General features: G+C 32.1%; 2 protein-coding genes across 2 annotated transcripts; both read left to right on the top strand.

Moving 5' to 3' along the window:
• On the top strand, positions 1 to 13,575 carry LOC108725096 (uncharacterized). Its single transcript, XM_018451884.1, is given in 11 exon segments — positions 1 to 54; positions 57 to 306; positions 1,541 to 1,662; positions 1,969 to 2,341; positions 2,762 to 3,054; positions 3,520 to 3,782; positions 4,666 to 4,832; positions 7,329 to 7,482; positions 9,844 to 9,871; positions 9,874 to 10,311; positions 10,837 to 13,575. Coding segments are annotated over 11 exon segments (4,824 nt in total). The 3' UTR covers positions 13,519 to 13,575.
• A 752-nt stretch (positions 13,576 to 14,327) lies between these two features.
• On the top strand, positions 14,328 to 21,623 carry LOC108725070 (hydrocephalus-inducing protein). The gene is made up of 17 exons (XM_018451851.1): positions 14,328 to 14,500; positions 14,655 to 14,972; positions 16,378 to 16,591; positions 16,736 to 16,934; positions 17,013 to 17,151; positions 17,356 to 17,483; positions 17,911 to 18,112; positions 18,192 to 18,378; positions 18,819 to 18,943; positions 19,029 to 19,122; positions 19,267 to 19,490; positions 20,004 to 20,071; positions 20,137 to 20,351; positions 20,585 to 20,824; positions 20,954 to 21,081; positions 21,271 to 21,474; positions 21,545 to 21,623. Exons 1-17 carry the CDS (start codon positions 14,430 to 14,432, stop codon positions 21,621 to 21,623), a joined length of 2,835 nt encoding a protein of 944 aa, XP_018307353.1. The 5' UTR covers positions 14,328 to 14,429.
• The last annotated feature ends 80 nt before the right edge of the window (positions 21,624 to 21,703 follow it).

Below are 21,703 nucleotides of genomic sequence, written 5' to 3' on the forward strand. Positions count from 1 at the left end.
ATGTTTTATATTCTTTCAAGTTCAATAAAATATTATCCTAATTTTATTTTAAATAGCTTAATATTTTTATATTTACAAAGGTGAACGGCGAAGTGTGTGATATCGTGACTGAGGCGATAGAACGGTACAACAGAATTATTTTGACGGAAGCTAGAATAGCAAGGTTGGTCACGGAAGGGCAGCCAAGAACATCCGTTCGAGACGATCCTCATTTTAAAGGCAATCTTGAAACCTTAAGCATTCGTCTCTTGAAGCCTTGTGAACAAAACGGCGAACATTGGCCATATTTATATATGAATGAATCTTGTAAGTTTATGTAAAATTAAATTTATTTTTTTTAATTTATTAATTCGCACAGTGGTTGTACATATATATTTATCAAGTAACAAAAAATATTAAAAATGGCTCTATTTATATATGTGTACTTCTATTTTAAATAGATTTGAAAACAAATGTGTGAATATTTAAATAATTAGCTGATGGCAGAAAACGCAACTTTTGTTATACGACTGTCATAACTCTAATGCATGTTTCATGTCCAGCAACTCTCTTTGCATGTGCAGCATGCATTACAAAGTAATAGGTAGTGCACCAACAAATTAATTGAATGATGCCAGTGAGCAACAGCTCACTCGTAACCCCGACCTAACATTTGCCGATTTGCGTCGATAACGGGCTTGCGTGCGCACAAATTGGATTTTTGCAAATCTTAATAACGTCTCCCCTTATCGGTGATATTGAACCAGTTTAACATCAATTTGATGATTTCCGAAAGATTTCATTAAATGGTACATTAACTGACAAACCATAAATGACCAAACTATACAATAAAGATCATAAAGTTGTGAAACACAAATTTAATCTATACCTAATGAAAATAGAAGTGACAGGTTTATCTTTCCTAATTGATTATTCCTCATTATATATTTTATATTTTTATATATTATGTGTGTGTGTATGTAAAAAAAAAATAGTTTTTTAAGTAAACATTTTGCATTTAAAGTTGTAATAGAAAACAGTTCCGTACGTAAAGAGAAATAATCGATTATAAATATACTTAATTTGAAAATATAATTACACTTAATATATAAAAACTATATGACTTTTTATATTTATGTAAAGTTTATGATATTTAACAAGCAACATGATAAAACTTTTTTAATTTATTAATTGTGGTGTTGCTATATTTGGAGTCTGAAACAACGATCGATCAATTTATCACTGATCGCGAAGGGAATTACAATTAATTTAGTCCGATTAAACCAAGAAGATTCCACGACGCGGAATGACGAATGCGGACTGAGCACGCGCGAGACTTTCGAGCGAGTTGAGCAATGCACAATCAGCAAAACGATTGAAACGAAGACGGATAATGAGACAACTTTGATCTGCTTCCTAGTTTCTTATCGCTTAAAGCTAAATGCTGTAAGGTCGTAACCACCGATTAGCGAGCTAAATTCTATGATTTTATTCGTGCCTATCTTCCTCGACCGAGACGATTTAACACGACGTTTGACATCGCGGTACACTCTTTTTACAGATAAACTCGAGATAAATAAGACTTCACCAGTCGCCGTTCTATGGGCCGACTCCGAGTGGGGAATCCTTCGAGGTCTCGAGACTTTTTCGCAGCTATTAGCACCGTCTGGTGATGGTCCGAGCGTAAGTATATTTAAATATTTATATCTTTTTATCTTAATTAATGGATTTTTTATGCAAAACACAAATGTAAATACAAGTAAAACACAAAATTGATAAAAACACATAAATAACATTTTTTATGCATTATTAACATGTTCTTGTAAAAAGTCGATAATTCTGCTGACTTTAATTATGGAACTTATCAACAGGAAAATAATTTTTAAAGTGCAGCTTATAATATTTTCCTCGCAATTCTTTTCTACATACATATTATAATCTTTCATCTAAACGATTGTGCGAACATGGACTTAATAACGCATGTTACAGTTAAAAATAAAATGCCAAATTATCCTGGACGAGCCGAAACTGCCACATCGCGGCCTCCTGCTTGATACCTCTCGTCATTATCTACCCCTATCTGACATACTGTTGACACTAGACGCTATGTCATACAACAAGCTAAACGTTCTTCATTGGCACATCGTCGACGACAACAGTTTCCCATATCAGAGTACCAGGTATCCCGACCTGTCCGCCAAAGGCGCTTACCATCACTTGATGATCTACACGCCTAATGACGTGCAGAAAGTCGTGAATTATGCGAGACTACGAGGGATCAGAGTGATGTCCGAATTTGATACACCTGGACACACTAGATCATGGGGTATAGCCTATCCAGAATTACTGACAACATGTTACGGTAAATGAAGTCGATATACTTTGTTAACCAACAATTTATTAACCACGGAAAGAATAATTTTGCTGAAAATCCAAAAATTTAGTTTTATACAAATCTGAAAATTATTTTGTTGGATTAAATAATTATATACGAATATCAAGCATGATGAGCCACGTAAAAATTTCGATATTCTAACAATATGCTTAACTTGTGAAAGTCTTACATAATTATTTTGTGTGTGATAGTTAAAATATTATTATCAAATCTGTACTTATTGTTAGCTAAATTTTTAGATACTTCAGCAAATTCTTTTATAATGTTCTAATAGAAGTCTGAACGTTCAGAGATAAATAATGATTTTAAATAGATATATTTTTATCTCTGCACCTTATTAATATTTCTTCAGCAATGCAAATTAGCTCATTTATGTATTGATTATAGATTCCACCGGAAAACCGAACGGTATACTAGGCCCTATGGACCCAACGAACCCGTTGCTGTATGATTTCGTACAGAATTTGTTCTCCGAGATCGTGCAAGTATTCCCGGATCAATATCTCCATCTGGGTGGCGACGAAGTACCCTTTGATTGCTGGACCAGTAATCCGAGAATTGCCGAGTACATGAAACAGCGCAATATATCTAAGAAGTATGAGCTGCTTGAAAACGAATATATAACCAAGTTACTCGCGATCAGTAGTTCGCTAAACATCAACACTATTGTGTGGCAAGAGGTGAATATTTCGCTTTTTTTCTGTAAAAAAATTTAATCCTTAAAGGGCACGTTCCTTTCAAACACCTATAAAAAACGTCTGGTGCGAATGGTGCGAATTCGCATCAGGTGTTTTTAATGTTTTATATCCCTTTTGAAAATTAAAACGAAGTTAAAGTAAAAACTGTTTTTCGATGTAAAATTTTTTAATCAATCGATTGGTATATTGAATCTTCGAAAAACAATACGTCATTCATTCAAAATTGCATGTTAAACAAAATCAGTTTTTTCAAATATCTACAAGTTTGAAATTTTACTGGTGCGAATACGCATCCAGGTGTTATTTACGAGTTAATTATTTAAAAAATTAATAGAGATATTTCTGTATACGATGAGATTATTACGATGTAATTATTACGTGAGATGCAAGCATTATCGTTTATTATGTACAAGATATTTTATTATATGCAAATTGCACGGCTTATAGGTTTTCGATAATGGCGTTGTGCTACCAGCGAGCACTGTAGTGCACGTTTGGAAGGTACAATTATGGCAAAAAGAGCTAGAGAGAGCGACTATGGCAGGACATCCGGTCCTGCTGTCATCCTGCTGGTATCTGGATCATATTTCCGGCGGTGGCGATTGGCAAAAATATTACAATTGCGATCCTTTCGATTTTGATAATGCGGCCAATGTTACACACCTTATGCTCGGCGGTGAGGCCTGCATGTGGTCAGAATTCGTCAACAAGTACGTCTAGTGTCTTTTTTTTTTATATTTGAAAATCTACGAATTAGCATATTAATACAAGAAGTATATTAATTAGTGATGCACCAGATCGTAAAATTACCAGATACCGGATATTGAATATCCGGACAAAATGTAACATCGAATATCCGGTATCCAGTCAGATATCCGAGAAAGCAATTTCTTTGAGTATATTCGATATTTTCCGGATATCCGGCATGATATCCGGAGATATATCGGATAATTGCCCTACCGAATATCCGACTGGATATCGGATTCCCGAAAAGAATGTGACACCGGATATCCGAAATTTTTTACGATCCAGTGCATCCCTAATATTAATTGAATAATATAACGAATCTTGGAAGCGTACAGTTTCGTTAAAAAGCATGTTAATTATTAAATAAACACATGAATATCAGAAGTTACAGTAAAATTCTATCACTTTAAAGTCACATTTTTAAAAAAAAGATAAAAGAGTTTCAAGTGTTCACACTCATCAAAATAGTTATTAAATAATTATGTGCCAATGTTATTTTAACTTATCTTTGTTATAAAAGTATAGTGGTATCAAATGTCGAATTTGAATAAAAAAATTTAATTCTTTCGCGCGTTATTATGCTTTTTAAAGTAACAAAATATTTCATGCAAAGAAACTTTTTCTGTCACAGGCGCGTAAATATACTTAATGTGAGAGTGTTTCTTAAAAAATTTGTCATAGATAAGAGTATTTTATTCTTTATTTGTGAATAACTCTAAAACATTTATAATCTTTTTCTTGAACATATTAAAGACTAAAAAACTACGCTAACAATTATTATTTTACCCGATAAAGAAACAATTACGAAACGTAAAGCATTCTTGTTGAGCTACTATTTATTTTCAGAAATAACATACATTCGAGAATCTGGCCACGTGCGAGCGCAACAGCTGAACGTCTTTGGAGCTTCAACAAGCAGGATAATAACATTGCTGCTCAACGACTGGAAGAACACGCTTGTCGTATGAACAGACGCGGTATTCCCGCTCAGCCGCCGAATGGAGCAGGGTTCTGTGTGACATAACCGATTTCCCGCCAATTGATACCAATGCTCCATTTAATCTATGCAATATTTACACTCGCATAGCAAATCTTCGAGAAATACGAGCCTCCGTTTCGCGCACTCATTCATCACGTTATCATATAAACACGCGTATGTCACAATAAATATAGTCTGAATAATATAACAGTCTGTACTTTTTTATATCCTGTCTAATTCCACGAATCTATCTCCAGCAACAGAAAGAGAGAGAGAGAGAGAGAGAGAGAGTTTCTAACACGTATTATTAACAATGCTCGAAAAAAAGAAAGCTATAAATAAATAAGTTAAACATTCTATTTTTAAAATTATTAGAAATATATACTGTATAAGTTATATACATAATAAACTATATATTTTTTAAATAAGTTTTCTTTAATATTATTTCACATATTTTTATATGTACGATATTTACAAAATTTTCTTGATCATATCTAATCTGGGAATGTAACGGGATATGAAATACTTAAACCTCATCTGCATATATATGTCGCGATTGCATTACGTCTATCACTATTCTTCTCTACAATGTTGAAATCGTGATATATTCTTGAATGTAGATATTGCGACAAAGATACAGCACTGCTTTTGTTACTAGCTTTTCAGTCGAGCTCGTGAACCATTGCTGGAATGCACCAACTGATGCATCGAGAGTATTGTCAAGTGTGGACATGTGCGCTGACAGCTGCATTCCCTGTAGAGGGAATTCCTTTGTCGGAACTCAAACAGTTGTGACGAAATTGATTTCCGTTGACGGTTAAAGTCAATTTAGATTGTATACTTTTTATCAGCAATATGCAAATTGCAAATGCTGCTCATCAAGTAAGTGAACTTGATTCAGTTCCAAATATCATCGTATTTGCACCAACAGTGGCAAACTGATATAATGAGATAAACTGGTATAATTTATGCAAATTAGACAATCAAATGATTTATTTTTTAAAATTTCAAATTAACTTAACTTTTGGGAAAGCTCGCTAAATTATTTTTTGTAAATTTTTCGTATTTAATATAAATTATATTTTAATAATTATATAAATCCAATCAAATTAACATAAACTATCAAATTTTGTTATCTATACTTGTCATTTTAAAGCAAGTATAAATGTATTTTTAATTTTTATAAATCTTGATCAGTTAAAATGTTTTAACACAAAAATTTTCTAGATCTCTAGCTGTCAGCTATGATAAATTATATAATGCTTACGTTTCTTGCAAAACAAGCAAACTACGTCAGCCACGCTTCGTATATTTAGAAACGGAAACGAGAAATGGGAATCACCGTGTGTGATTCCCGCATGTAATTTATTCTGTATAATCTGGTATAATCTGTAAAAGCCGACAATCAATTTTTTATGGGTCACTAAGGTTACCAGTAAATAATTTTCGGCTGATCACAGTCTATAGACATGAGAGGCTAATTTAAAATTCTAAAGTATTTCTTGTCAGAGCAACTTACTAAATTCCAAGTAACTTTACTAAGATTGTCTCTCGTTTGATAGAAGGTCTAACTGTTATCGACGACTTAATATCAATATTACTGAATTTCTAAACTAAAAATACAAACGTTATTTAGAACACGTCTTTAACGCCATGTCGAGGTAAATTTCAGTGGAATTTTATTATCTTCATATAGAATTTCAGTCAAAAACACGCTATTTATTAACAATTTCATCTATGTGATTATTGTCAAAATCATTAAATTTTCGATTTTACATAAATCTGTATGTAGTCAAATAACAGAAAATAATAACGAGTAAGCATCAGACATAATTAACTAGAGAATTTACTTTAAAAACATTAAAATAAAGAATATTTTAAACTAATCTTCTATTTAAATCATAAATACGCAATGTACTACATGAGTATGTACTGAATAATCAAATTTTTTTTTCTTAATTTGCTTATTTTGTAATAATTATTAATTTGTAATAATTATTTTTAATAATTTAATAATTTATGCGATTATAAGTTCCAGGAATTGTCAGAATTTATGTCTTCCTCCTCCTAGTTGTATACCAACGAGATGTTCAATTCCATGTTCTGTAATTTGTTGTACTCCACCTGTGTGCTATCCCAGTATGCCTCGTGTATCCCGTGTTCAACGTAGAACAGCTTGTCCTCCTCAACCAAAACCTATTAAGACAGTGGTATGTTTGCCGCATGAAATATTAACTTTCGTTCTCTAAGAATTTTCTCTGATTAATGTATTATATGCATATTGTAATAATAAAACAGCTTTGAACACATTGTTTACTATTAAACTATATGAACATACAAGGTAAAGACTCTTTTTAAAAGATATCATAACTAATTGTAATCATACATTATTTTGAAATGATTTTTTCATTATTTTAATTTTAAATAATTAATTTTTTTCATTATTTTGTGCACTGATATATGATATATATACATATAACGTTTTATAGTTTTATAATGATAAAAACTGAGAAAAAAAATTTTGTAAAAGGTATATCTACCACCCTGCCCAACCTGTCCTGCGTTTTGTCCACCGAAAATGGAAATGACGTATTTACCATCTACACTACCCTGTCCGCCACCCTGCTTTTATGTTTGCGATACGAATTGCGTTCCTTGCACACCTTGTCCTCCACCGATCTCGTGTAACTTACCTTGTAAACCTCCATTATGCAGTCAGTTTATTTTCATACTTCCTTTTATTAGAATTTGTCGCTGAGATTAATGTGAGTTTCTTGTTTCGCAGTACCTTGTCCCCCCTGTTAAGTGACGGCGTTCTAATTGGCGACTTACTGGGCAGTAATTATGCAACTGCATGCAGAGTATACGTATGCATCACAAGTATACGTATAAGAGGCAAAAAACGAACTTTCTAAACGACTGAAAGTTGTAAAATATAAAATTATAAAATTTTAATGCTAAATATATATGTATATAAATAAAAATAAATATGTGTAAAATTAAAATTTTACAAGAAAAGAATTTTATAAGATAAAATTTTTAAGACAAACATTTAAACAATTTCAAAAATTACTCTAGTACATTTATTTTTCTCGATACAATTATTTTGATTTATCTTATATATAGATTTATTTTCTTCTATTTGTAGAAATGAAGAACGTGGAAAATAATTAAGAAAAAATCGATATGGAATAAGTTTAAAACCGGGAGAACTTTACCAACGAACCAAAATTAACAACTACGATATAAACGAATATGAAACTAAATATACTCACAAAATAACAAGCGATATAACGGAAGAAACATGATTTTAATTGAATTTTCTTGCAATTCCAGTCTTGTAATTCACTGTCTTTTGTTTTATGCTGATAAATTCAAATTAATTATGTATTTTTGTAGTATGTTATAAAATATTAAATACTTTGTGCCCTACAATTGTAAAGAATAAAAAATTCATATACTTGTTACTAAAATATAAAACAGCAATAATATTGTATTTTATCTGTTTTTGTTATAATTCATACGGAATAAATCTGAGATTTTAAAAAATCGTAATATCTCTATAATATTTAATTTATGCCTTTCTTATAATTATTTTGCGCAGTTCCTATATCATTTTAAAAATAAAATTAAATGTATATAATATAATTAATTTTATTTAAAGAAAAGCCTGAGAGTGGACATGCTTGTTTTAAATGGAACATATTTACTGTGATGCCCCTATACGAAGCGTTGAATTCATGGATATTTTTCCAGTAGCACATTTACGAACATCGATATTGTTACGAAATTTTATGTAACATTATTTGATTTTATTTAATGCTAATTAATCCAAGAAATATAATTGCACAATATATTATAAAAATAATAAATAAAAGTTGAAATAATTTAAAAAAAACAAAAATGTCAAGTATCTTAAAATTTTTATAATATTCCTATGAAAAACAAATAAAACGTAACGGAAAGGATCAAATATAATGTCATTGCTTAGAAAATTTATTACAAAGAAATGTACATACATACGTATGTGACCATTATATGTGTATGAACCATTATAACATATTACATTTTAACCAAATACAATTACAATAAAATTCTTGATTAAATTAAAAACTTTTTTATACAAATTATATATTTTTACTTTAAATATCCAAACAAATTTTAATTTGGTATACAAATACATTAATATATAAAGCTCTTCTCTTTACATGTATGATTTCTTTATTTTTAAAAAATTAATTTTTTGTCAGACAAATTATTTTTCGTTATAGACAAATAGAATCCATTATAATAATTTTAAAAAAAGTAACCGTATGTGTGTATCCATAGCAACTAGTCACGCACTTGTCCCTCTTTTTTCAACACGTCAAAACTCGCGACTTCCTTTCGGCAGTAATACAAAATCCGGTTTAAAAAAATCTGTCATTAAGTTTAAACGATGATCTTTTGACAGTAAATGTCGTGTTATCCAAATTAGCGTCTAAGCAAAATTAATGATGAAAAAGAGGTAAACGTTACAAGAGAAATACATACACAGGCTGTCTAAAAAGAAATCGAACTTTTGATTTAGAAATGGTACTAGTCGCGCTATTAAGTTGTAATGGGCAGAATTCAATTTTGAACATTATATTATCGATAGTGTACAATAGTATTTAAAACGGTTCATAACAATCCTTTGTGTGGTATGAAATGCAACGGTTGTTTCGTGACCCTCGTCACGGAAACCCCGATGGAGCAACGCGCCAACATTAAGTTCTACGTGAAACTAAAGAAAATTTTTACTAAAATGTTGAAGTTTCTTGTTTTAGTAAGAGGATCACGAAACAACCGTTGTATTTCACGCCACACAAAGGATTGTTATGAATCGTTTCAAATGCTATTGTGCACAATCGATAATATAATGTTCAAAATATTGAATTCTGCCCATTATAACTTAATGGTGCGACTAATACCATTTCTAGAACAAAAGTTCGATTTCTTTTTAGACAGCCTATGTATATCAGAACAACAAATAAAAGTCTCTCATTCCGGAAAGTTTGCTTTAGGAAAGTTTCAATTGAGAAGAATTCTGGACACACAAAGAATCATTTGCACGTCCAAGCGTGGAGAGCTTACGATCTGCCACCACGAGTCATCAGAGACGATTGCGATCTGTGAAATCGCCATCCGTACAGAATTTGCACAATTCAAATTTGTCGGATAAGTTCATCAAATTTACAAACGATCGAATGGTATTACCGGATGAGATGCAACCACCGAAAACTAGATTCAGTTCTCGCAACACGTCGAAAGAGACACGTTCAACTTCCTCGTCAAGACTTAAGAGTTTCCCTGCCGAAGAGATAAAAAAACTGAATAATCCGCCAATGTTTACACCTGCGCCAATTGCCGCTTTAATCATGCAGCAAAATCCTCGAGAAAATGGAACCTTTTATACAAATTCCTTCAGCAAAAATAATAACGGTCATGGTGATGCGGTTTCTATTCAATTGTCGCCGCATCAACAATCAAAAGTAAATTTTATAGAAATTCTTTAAACTTTTTTTAGTTTTATAATTTAATTCTATATAAATATACATTGAGAGAAAGAGAGAGAGAGAGAGAGAGAGAGAGAGAGAGAGAGAGTTATCCTTATAAAATTAATTTGAATAAAATGAATTGATTAAGTCTTATAAAATAATAAAATTATAAATATTAGAACGACTGAAAATATACAATAAAAAAAATATTGTACGTAAAATAGATATATCTTAAAAATATTATGTAAATTTATATTTTTTAGAATTTATTTATTTCAAAAGAAAAATTATCAGCGCGATAAATATTTTCGCTGGCATTAATTTTGCTCATAATTACATTGATTTTTTATTAACAAACTATTATAATTATGTGCTACTGTAAACTCTATTATACTTATACTATTATATTTACTTTGAAATTTTACAAAAATTTGGTTTTTATATAGCACAGAGATACGCTATATATAATTTTATAAACGTAATTAAATAATTTTATTAATAAGATTAATGTATTTGTAGTTGCAAAATACATATAGCACAAGCCAGCAACAGGTTGTCGCTAACCATCGGGAGATTTGTCAAACAAATCCACAGTCTGAAAGCTTGCTGTCTCGACGAATCGCATCTCCCGAAAGACAGGCGCATCGTCCTTTCGTGCCAAATATCCCCCAAGGAGCAGTCATCTACGATCGATCACTTCGAAGCTCGTCTGCGATAATTAATCAGCCGGTAATTACACAAATCCCTTCAACACCAGTCGCGATGCCACAAATGCAAGGATCTTCGACCGATTCGCACACGGTTGTCGACCAAAATCTCAATGTACCTTTAACGCCTGACAACCAGTGCCAGAAGCAATTGGTCAATGACCGAAATGCAATCAATAACAGACAAATGTTCATGCAGCAACAGAAGCAAGCAACAATCGGGCAAAATACTAGTATACCACTGAATAATCAGACAGCGGGTAATTGTCAAAATCTTTATCATGCTCAGTTTCATGCTCCATTTCAACGGAATCTACACCAGATCAATCAGCAAACACAGCAGAGCTATCGTCAACAAATGTTGCCGCAAGGACTCATGAAGAACCAAATGGAATCAATATCCAACCAGCAACAACATATACACAATAATTCAGTAACGCACTGTGGTTATTACAATCAACAATTGCCTATCGCGGCAGTCTCTGGACAAGGAATGACTTCTCCGCAAGACATGATAGCGAATCAAATAAGATCAATGCAATATAATTTACCCATCCATCAACAGAATCTTGGATATCCTGTTAGCTTTCAACCTACCTGGCAACAAAACGATAGATGGATACAAATAGCGAATCAAAATCAGCAACATTTGCAGCCACCGTCACAATGGCAGTATTATTATCAAACGCGCGATACCAACTTCAATCAGCAAAATTCTGGAAGTCAAGATCAATCTAATCCATCACAGAATCAGGCAAATCATAAACCTGATCAATCATCCATGGAAACTCACACTCTACGAGAAGAAAAGAAGACACTGCAATTTACGTCTGACATGATTCGCGATCAGGAATTGTTAGTTTCTACCATGAGGCAGCAAGGTATACCTGAGGAGGTAATGCGCCGTCAATTTGCAGCGTTACTGAATGAGCAAAAAAGACATCTAGCTTACATCGCGCAGTTTCAACAACGAGAAGGTATTCCGGAGGAGATCAAGAGGACTCGACTCGTGCGAAGAAGAATAGAAAAGGACGAGAAACCGGAATGGATGGTGCACATCACTCCACCGCGTATATCATACAGCGATATTGAAAGAATGAGAGCACAACAAAAAGCTTTGAACGAACAATGTCTGATGGACGATAAATCGCCGGAAAAAATGAATAAAATAGTGGCTGATCAACAAAAAAATTATCATCAACCAAAAAAAGAAGAAATATGCAGTCAAGAGTTGCCTCAGCAAATGTACAGTCAGGTCAGTCCTTATCAGCTATGGCAAACAACTAATTGGCCACATATAAGTAATCATCAAATATCATGCGGTCATACCGCTTGTTATCCGTATGATCATCAGCAAAATGCATTGAACAATGTATGCCGTCCATTAAATCCGACTTTTAAGTATGCACAATATCCATATAATATGCGTTATAATCCGTATTTTCCACATTCTGAACCACAAGAAGTTTGGTCCAAGGAACATAATCTGAATTCATTAAATCCGGTTGATAATCAAAGAACTTCAATGGAACCCGCGTACTATTATCAGCAAAGCATGAGGCCTGCCGAAACTTCTAGTTTGCTAAAAATGAGAGTATACAAGGAAATAATCTGTCCTCAGAAACGTAATAATGGCCTGCAAGATCCAGACAGCATTCAGAAGATGCTGGAAACGCTGAAGGATTCTAGAAGTAGAAAGGGTCTCGAGTACCTCGCCAATTTAGCCAAAAAGAAACCTATCGTCAAACTGAACGGTATTCAGAATTCCAACGAGATTCCGGAAGATATGCAACAGCGACCATCGATAGAAACTCGCTTGCAATCTCAAAAAGGAATATCGGCAAACGGTTTGAAGAATAGCAGGAATCCAAACAATCCACCGTCACGTGTCCTGCGACCTAAAAGGGCTGATGAACCCCTAATGACGGAATACCCGCGGCAAAAGCAAAACACTAGAAATTGTTATAGTATACAGGCAGAAAAGGAAAACGGCATGATGGAAATTTTGCAAAACCAAGATGCACTTTCCCAAGCACAGAATGGATCAATCTCTTACGATCGACAGAACATACCTATGGCGCAAGGATGCCACGGCAACAATGACATAATCCTCCAATACGGAGGAAATGCCCCACCTCGGCATTATCATCAGATGCAGCAATACTACCTCAATGGACAAAACCTGCAGGGTCATAACGGCGGTCAGGGCGACGTCGCATGTATGCAACGGCCGAATGCGCCCGATGCGATGAGAATCGATCGCGCTGGCGGTGATACCGGTGAGAAACCGAACGCCGAAGAGGCGAAAAGAATGGGCAGTGTGCAAGCGATGCAGGGAACGAATGCTTACGGCCAACCAGAAATCCGCGAGACAAGGACCATCGGAGGTATCACGTATCTTGCCAGGAAACCCGAGTGTGCCCTCAACAATCACGTTGTTTCGCCGGATAAATTAATCGCGAACGGACACGTGCAAGCCCCGAAAATATTTTAGCAAATATTTAAATTTTCATTCGACTTAGCCCATTTTGCGCGATTAAGTTTAATCTCTAATTTTTTGGGTTAGAAATTTATTAAATAATTAATGTACTCTCTCATTGAAAGAAATGTATATGTGTGATAGTACTATTGAAAACTATTCTTTTTGTATCTATTTCTTATTTTGTAAATGTGGGACATGTATTACTTTATACATTGCAAATTAATATCTAGTTATAAATTTGACTAGATTAAATAACAGATACGCAAAATCACTCGATAAAACCTAACGCAAAAGTTAAAGATATAGATCTATAATTGATTTGATCTTATTTGTATATTTAAATTATTTCAAAAATAAAACATTATTTCTGTACGACATGATAAATTCGTTGTACGATGAAAGGAGAGTGCATATTTTTTTTACGTCAATGTGTGAATGTATGTTATAACTTTGAAGTTTTATTTTTCTATTTTTATTTATATTATATGTACATTTTTATGGGAATTTTATTCTTTGATATTGCGTTGCGTATATTTCAAGCATGGAATACTGTCAGAAAATGTATAACTTTTTAAAAGTATAATAAACAAATTTGTAAAAATATCAAATCCTGTTCAATCTAATACAATAATAGATATTAGTAATATTATAATATATTATATAATAATATATTATAATATAATATAACAATAGAGTGGGCGTAATCAATTTTCTTTATGAGTATTAGAGAGAAATAATTAATATTTTTCTTTTAATATAATTTCTGACAATTTGAAGTGAGTAATAGTACAAAATCGATTATTAAACATCGCAGAGAGAAAAATCTGTCATTAATATCCATATCAATCTTCCAAGCTTTGGCACACGAACTAAATTTACTGGTATTAATATTAAAACAAACTTCAATAAGTGATCCACTCGACATGGATAGGTGCAAGCATAAACGAAATTATATGGACGAAATGTATAATATTATATGTAAAATAGACAATTTGTAAGTAATATACACATATATATATATATATATACATGTGATTTCTAAATGATATGGCTACTGCAATTACGGGTTCCTCAAATAGAATATCGGATTAAATAAAATCTTCAATAGATTTAAAAAAACGGAATATTCTCTTTTTTCTCTTCGCTAGGAAGCCCGAGCCTGAGGTGTGCAACGTGAGCTGCCCTCCTCTAGGATGTCCTCGAGGACCCTGTCCAGGAATGTGCTATTCAAAAGGAATCTTGCTTGATCCTTGCTGCGTGTCGAGAATGCCATGTAGCTCATCGTCACTCCGTCCATCTCATCGTTGCATGTCACGATGTTTAAACGACTATGCATGCGGTGTGGTTCGCTTGCCGTATTACGACTCTTCATCGATGAATATGTATCGAGGAAATCCACGTAACCATAATGGTGGTTGTTTCAATCCTCATGATCAATTAGGATTCCAACAAGCTTTCCACTCTTCCTCTCGTAATTTTACATCGACTATATTGCCTCATTGCACTGGATCCGTGCAATGTTTGTAATTGAGTCCGAAGATGTAGTTATACATACTTGTATTACGAACGAATATTTCTTTTTTCATTAAAGAAATTAAAATAAAGAATCAAGATTACTTTGAGAAATGGTGCATTTTATTCTATTCTCTCGTTATTACGATCCTATTGTACGATTTTTATTTATTAATCAAATATTCCACGTAATGAAAGCAATTTTAATAATTACGAGAAAATAATTAGAAGATACAAGATATTTTCAACGTAATTGCATTATCTCATTACATCTCTGCTTTCAATATTGAAAGTAACTACTTTTTAGGTGGAGTATGCCATGGTATATAATCCATGGCGTAGATACATCATGGATTATACGGAAAGTTTATACATATATGTGCTTTGATTTATATGTTTTGAAATTTACAATTTAATTACAATTCCATCAGCTAAAATGTGTGACGGAATTAATAGACTTAATTTCTACAATAAGTTATTAACTAAGCTTAAGTCTTCAACCATAAGAAATTGACCAATCATAGTTGATTATTCTTCTCACATTCGACTGTGATTGATCAATTTCTTACGGCTTTACGACATAGGGCCTCTCAAAATAAAGTTGTGGACCTGGACTAATATGATTAATTAATTTGCTTACTGCTTATGTCTTAGGCCCAATATTACTTTACTAAAGCTAGGCTTACTCTAACTAAACTCTCTCCCTTTCTGTCTCTCTATCGGCTTTAAAAAAAGAAACAGAGATTTTTAAGCTTCGCTTAAAGTCAAAGTAACGTTCTGCTTGGTCCTAAAATCCTAAAATTCAGCCAGTTTTAATTGGTCCTAACTGAAATCTGTATTCCATTGACTGAGTTTTTAGAATTTTAGAATTAAGATCGAAGCATAAATCAGGCAAACGATGCAATCGGTTACCTTTACTGCTCAAGTTTTTCTGTGTGCCATGGAACTTTAGACTAATTCTATCCTATTAAAATAAAAAATCGATTTTGAACATAAAAAGATAGTATATTCAACTACTTTCAGTTTGAACATTAATGTTATGCTATGATTGCGTATGTATTAACTAAAAAATATCATTTTAATTAAAGTCAGTGATTTTAGTAAAAAAATCTGTACTCTTATGTAAAATAATGTAAACATCATTTCCATAGAATTTTAGTTATAAAAAATGGACGACAGAGAAAAAGATCTCGTCACATATTATCCAATCATACATAATTCTGTGGAAATATTTGCGGCAATAATTGGCAAATCACGCGATCAGGTGGAAGTACGTTTATAGTTTAATATTTGAAATAAAATAATAACAGTTTTACGTTTGCAACGTTTATCAATTTCATTAATATTCTTGCAGTGTGGTATGACTCCATCGGAATACATCAAACAGATGTTAATGTGTACCCAAGAAAGAATCAATTATTTGCTGAAACCAGGTCGCAGTATAAACGTGCGATCTTTGTATTACAATTGCAAAAGCCACTGCTTTAAAGTTTTACCTAGTATTGTTCTTTTTCAACGATTTGTTCCCGGAAATTTGTACAATATGACGCTCACGATTCAAAACTTGTCAAAAGTAAATCTTTTCTACTCTATAAATTACACATTTTGTTAATATTTAACTAACATGTTAGATTTTGTTACGCTAACTCTCTTCATGATTGTTATATAATATTCACGAGCTTAACCTCGATTCCACTTTCTAAATATTGCATCAAAGATGTCACGGCCCTTGAAGCTTTCGCGCGACCCCGATCCTTTCTTTTCCGTGGAATATCGTGGATCAAATTACAGTACTATGATAGCGCCAGGACTCGTTCACATTTATAACGTCAGGTTCAGCCCGTCGGAGAAGCGGGATTACGAATATCATATCGAGTTTACCAGTAATACCGAGGTCTTCGTGGTGTCAGTAATCGGTGAGGAAGGAAATTATATTGTAATTACATATGGTCACGTAACGCAAAGTAATGCAGACTATATTGATATTGTTCTAGCTATCGGTTCGAGACCTATTCTAGATATTCCCGATCAGATCGAAATACCAGCTACTGCGGTGAAAATTCTCTCTTCGAAAACTATTCTAGTACGCAATGTAGGAGATGCACCAGCGATCTTTAATTTTTGCTCGGAAAGGTAATGTTATATTCAGTTAAAAAGATACATTAAAATTTAATAAACTATTACATTTTTCAAATAAAAAATTAGTTTATGTGATACTTTAAATATAATCCATGTATGTTGCTAAAATATTTTTAGAAAAATATTTTTTTTTCTAAATATTAGACAACTACTACAAAGCAATTTGAAATCTGTATATAATAATTTTTATTGTATTAGTTCATGTTTCTCAGTCAAACCGTCAAAAGGCATATTAGGGGAAGAAGAAACGATGCAACTCACTGTTAATTTTTTATCTGAAAAATCTGGCGATTTTGAAGCAAATCTTTTACTTAATTATGAATCAGGTATTAAATAAAACTAACTTTATTGTTATGTATTACATCCGGGAATAGTCACGAGGGGTATTTTTACACTCCACCGGCGAAAAAATGTGAATTATAAAATGTTGTGAGTATGGATACTTTGACAAATTTTTTTCTTTTTTAACTGTTCTTTAAATTTAACAAACGTTTAAATATACAATTCTATCAAAAACCTGCAATATAAAAGCATTATGTTTATTTTATTATAAAATACTTATTTTTTTAGAAATACTGCCACGATAACTATTATAATATGTTGTTAAAAATAGTAATTTTAATTAGATTGTGAAAACATCCTATAAAACTATTTCTGCGTTAATACAACAATTAACTTTGCAAAATAAATTTATATAATTAATAATAAAAATCTGTATGTGATAAATCCAAAATATATAAATTACTGACACAGGAGAGAAACTCTGTTTGACGTTACGGAGTTCAGCAATAAATTGCACGATTCGAATTGACAGACGTAGTATCAGAATGGAAGACACTTATTTAGGCTTATCTAGAAGTAAAGTTCTAACGATACATAATAGAAGCGATTACGTCGTGAAATTCCAATGGATGCGCTTTAAAGACAACGATATCGATATACAACGCAAAGAAGAGTATGCAAAAACAATTATTTTTCAAATTAAAAATTTTTATTTTTACCCGTTTTGGTGATTTCTCGGCTTTTTGTGGCAGGTATAAAAAACTATTTCAACTGGTGCATAGAGTCGAGGTAGTACGTCGTGTCAATCTTGTTCATTACAATATTTGCCTGCCAGATATTCACGAGCTTGTCTGCCAACGGATTTATACAGACGAGATTGCTTCGTTGACGAATGAAGATTTCCGCTACAATCATACATCCTTCCTTCTTACGCCTGAGGTGATCTTTTCTTAACTTAGCAGCTCTTGTAGCTTTTAATGATAACGTTATACATTTTAATTATAGTTTGCTTAATTTTATTGATTGTAATTTACTTGTTACTCTTATTATACCATTATTCAAAATGTATGTCAGAAATATCATTTTAAAATAATAAATCTTAATATATAAATATTACACATGGAGAGAATTTTCTTTTTAAATTTCCCCTTAAATATGGTAGTTGTAGTACAATACAATATTTTAAAAATTTTTACCATGCATTTCAATAAAATTGATCGAACTTATTTTATACTTCATTGTAGTTTTATTAATGAATGAAAGAGATTTACATTAAAATTCTTCGAAATACAATGTTGTCCCACGACTGTCATATTTTCAAGGTAAATTCTAAGAAAAAATTCTCTCCGTGTATATATATATATATATTTTTTTTTCAGGAAGGCGAAATTTGGCCACAATCTTCTACAGATGTCACGGTGATTTTTCGAGCCATGGAAGTAGGCGAGATATCGAGCGTCGCTTATCTTGAAGTTACGGGTCGCGAAGACAGAATACCCCTGAGGTTACAAGAAAACTAGTATAACGTTATCTTTAGGAACTTCCTTTTGCCTTGGAATTTTCTAGCTAATTTTGTGTCCCGTTGGTAGCCTTCACGGAACTGGCAAGGGACCAGTTTTCCATCTCAATGTGATCACTATCGACCTTAGCAATATCTTCCTATGCTCCGTACACAACTATGAGGTAACTCAGTAAATTTAGTTGCATATAAAAATTTATGGAAAACTCTTATGTCGCAGTTTCACTTTACGACAGTTTTTTTTGTATATTTTATTTTATTTTTTCCATCTTTCTAAGACATATATAATAATTAATTGAATTGTATAGATTGTAGCAGCAAATCATGGGCACATTTGTGGTACGTTGATTCATAAAGAAAGACCGACAGATTTTGGTGGCACTATTAGTATTACTCCAAATGCTCGGACATTAAAACCGGACGAATATAAGTCATTTAATTTATCATTCTCTTCAAATCGGAAAGGAGACTTTATAGAGCGAATCGACTTCGTTATTAAAGAGAGTTTAGAAGTATTATCCTTGCATATCAAGTAATTATTAATAAAATTTGAACAATCGCCGTTACAAATAAAAAATCTACAATTTTTTTAATTATTGTAGATTTTTGTATATAATCGAATATTAGATTTGTTTATAAAAATGTATTAATTTCATTCTAATTATTGGAAAAATCTAAACACCATTTTTTTAATTCATAAAGAACGGTGGCAATTTAAGGCCAAAATTTGCCTGTGATGAAAACGTATGAAATCGGTCAATCTTTATAGATTTGGACATGCTGAACTCGAATATGAAGTTTAAAATTCTCCAAAGTCTAGGGAATATTGTGAAAATGCAATTTTTCTGCAAAGAAGAATTTTTCTGCATTTTCACAATGTTCTATTAAAAATCTATGAAGATTGACCGATTTCATACGTTTTCATCACAGGCAAATTTTGGTCCTAAACTGCCACCGTTCTTTATTATTTCTCTGCCGTTTAATATTTTTTCTAATTAGTATTATGCAGCACAATATCATAATATATTATCAAATTTATTTGTAGGGGATGTGTCATATGTCCAACGCTACATTTCGATAGGCACAGTCTTGATTTTGGCAAAACTGCTTTAGGTATATTGATTAGAATAATGAATGCAGTTCAATTAAGAAAACCGCAATTTTGAATGTATTTGCAGGATTTATCAAAAAACAGGAAGTAAGTCTTCGTAATTTATCTTTGGTACCTGTCACGTTCGGTGTGACTATAATGGAGGATGGTGATCAGACACCTTTAACTTACGAAGAGTTCGCTACATCTAAAATGAAACCAAGTTTCCCGACTAACCCTCGCGAGTTTACGGTTATTCCACAGAAAGGGGTAGTGCAGGCACATAGTTCGCTTAAATTAAAGGTAAATAATACCTTTGTACAGCTTGTAATTGTTTGCAAGCAAAATGTTAATAATTTGTATCTTCTAATATGAATATCACGTATAATATATTATAAAACCAGTTTTTATCTCCATATAATTACTTAAAAATCGTTTTTTAATTAAATAACTTAAAAATTTTAAACAATTTTAAAAAGTGAAATAATAACTGTATAATAAATGAATACTTGATATCTCTTTATTAAAAAATACAGGTATCATATATAGCGAATGTGGTTCGAACTGGACGGACGAATATGCGAGTCGACATGTGGAATTCAGATTCAGATCCCATAATACTACCGCTCTCATTTTGTGGCGCTATTCCTTCTCTATCAATCAAGCCCACGGAGATCAATATTCGATTTTCTTTCATCAACTTTCCGTATTCTCGTTCCATCAATGTAGAAAACGACTCTGATTTAGATGGATATTTTTATATACTACCTCAAACGGTAATTATCAAATTAATTTCGAAAGCTAAATTTATGCTTATCATTTCGTAAATATAATTCAGAAATATATTAAGTATTAAAAGTAACGTACAGTTATTCTAAGCTAATTGCATTAATATCGTTTTCCAGATATCCGAGAATATGCTTATTGTATATTCATTATCATCCTATCAAGGTTTCCTAAAAGCACGGCAATCGAAGACGATTGATGTCACGATTGTTACAAAAAATTTAGGCAGGCAGACGACAACATTAAAGTATAACAATTAGCTTAATAATCTTTTAAAAGAGTTAAAATAATTTAATTACATGATTCAATAAGAAAAAAAAGTTTTGAAATTTTTTAAATTGGATATTTATAGAAACTGTGGAAGCTTTGAATATTATTTTATGTAAAATATAATTTCTTATAAAAAATTTTTATTGCTTTAATTTTTCGTTGTCAGTATGCTAACAATGGGTGAACAGGCTCCAGTTACCTCTTGTGTGATTATTTCTAATGGCCAAGGACCAGTAGTATCTGTGCAACCTATTTGCCTCAATTTCGGAGAGATACTAGTACTTCAAGATAAAGTTATGAATTTTAATATAATTAACGACTCACCAATACCAGCGCAGTTTAAATTAACATCAGTAAGTACTTCAAATAAGTGAATAATAAATTTATAGAATGCATAAAGTATATAAAAAATATTATGGAAATTATCTTATATTTTTTAGCCTAAGAAAAAGTCATCATGGCTTGTTGAGCCAACCTTTGGTGAAGTTAGATCGAATAACTCTGAAGAGATTAAAGTAAAACTATTTTTGCGCGATACTGGTAAATACACTGATAATATAATCGTGCATATCATCAACAGTCGGTCATTTTCCATTAAT

The sequence above is a fragment of the Mycetomoellerius zeteki genome, unplaced genomic scaffold (genome assembly GCF_001594055.1).
Source record: "Mycetomoellerius zeteki isolate Tzet28-1 unplaced genomic scaffold, Tzet1.0 scaffold324, whole genome shotgun sequence".
In the NCBI taxonomy this organism is placed as follows: Eukaryota; Metazoa; Arthropoda; class Insecta; order Hymenoptera; family Formicidae; genus Mycetomoellerius; species Mycetomoellerius zeteki.

What these genes read in the sequence shown, in the direction of transcription:
- LOC108725070 (XM_018451851.1), top strand. Translation starts at nt 14,430, where the DNA reads ATGGATAGGTGCAAGCATAAACGAAATTATATGGACGAAATGTATAAT. An exon ending in ATATGTAAAATAGACAATTT is followed by an intron (nt 14,501 to 14,654) that starts GTAAGTAATATA and finishes TCTCTTCGCTAG; the next exon opens with GAAGCCCGAGCCTGAGGTGT. An exon ending in GCTCCGTACACAACTATGAG is followed by an intron (nt 19,123 to 19,266) that starts GTAACTCAGTAA and finishes TGAATTGTATAG; the next exon opens with ATTGTAGCAGCAAATCATGG.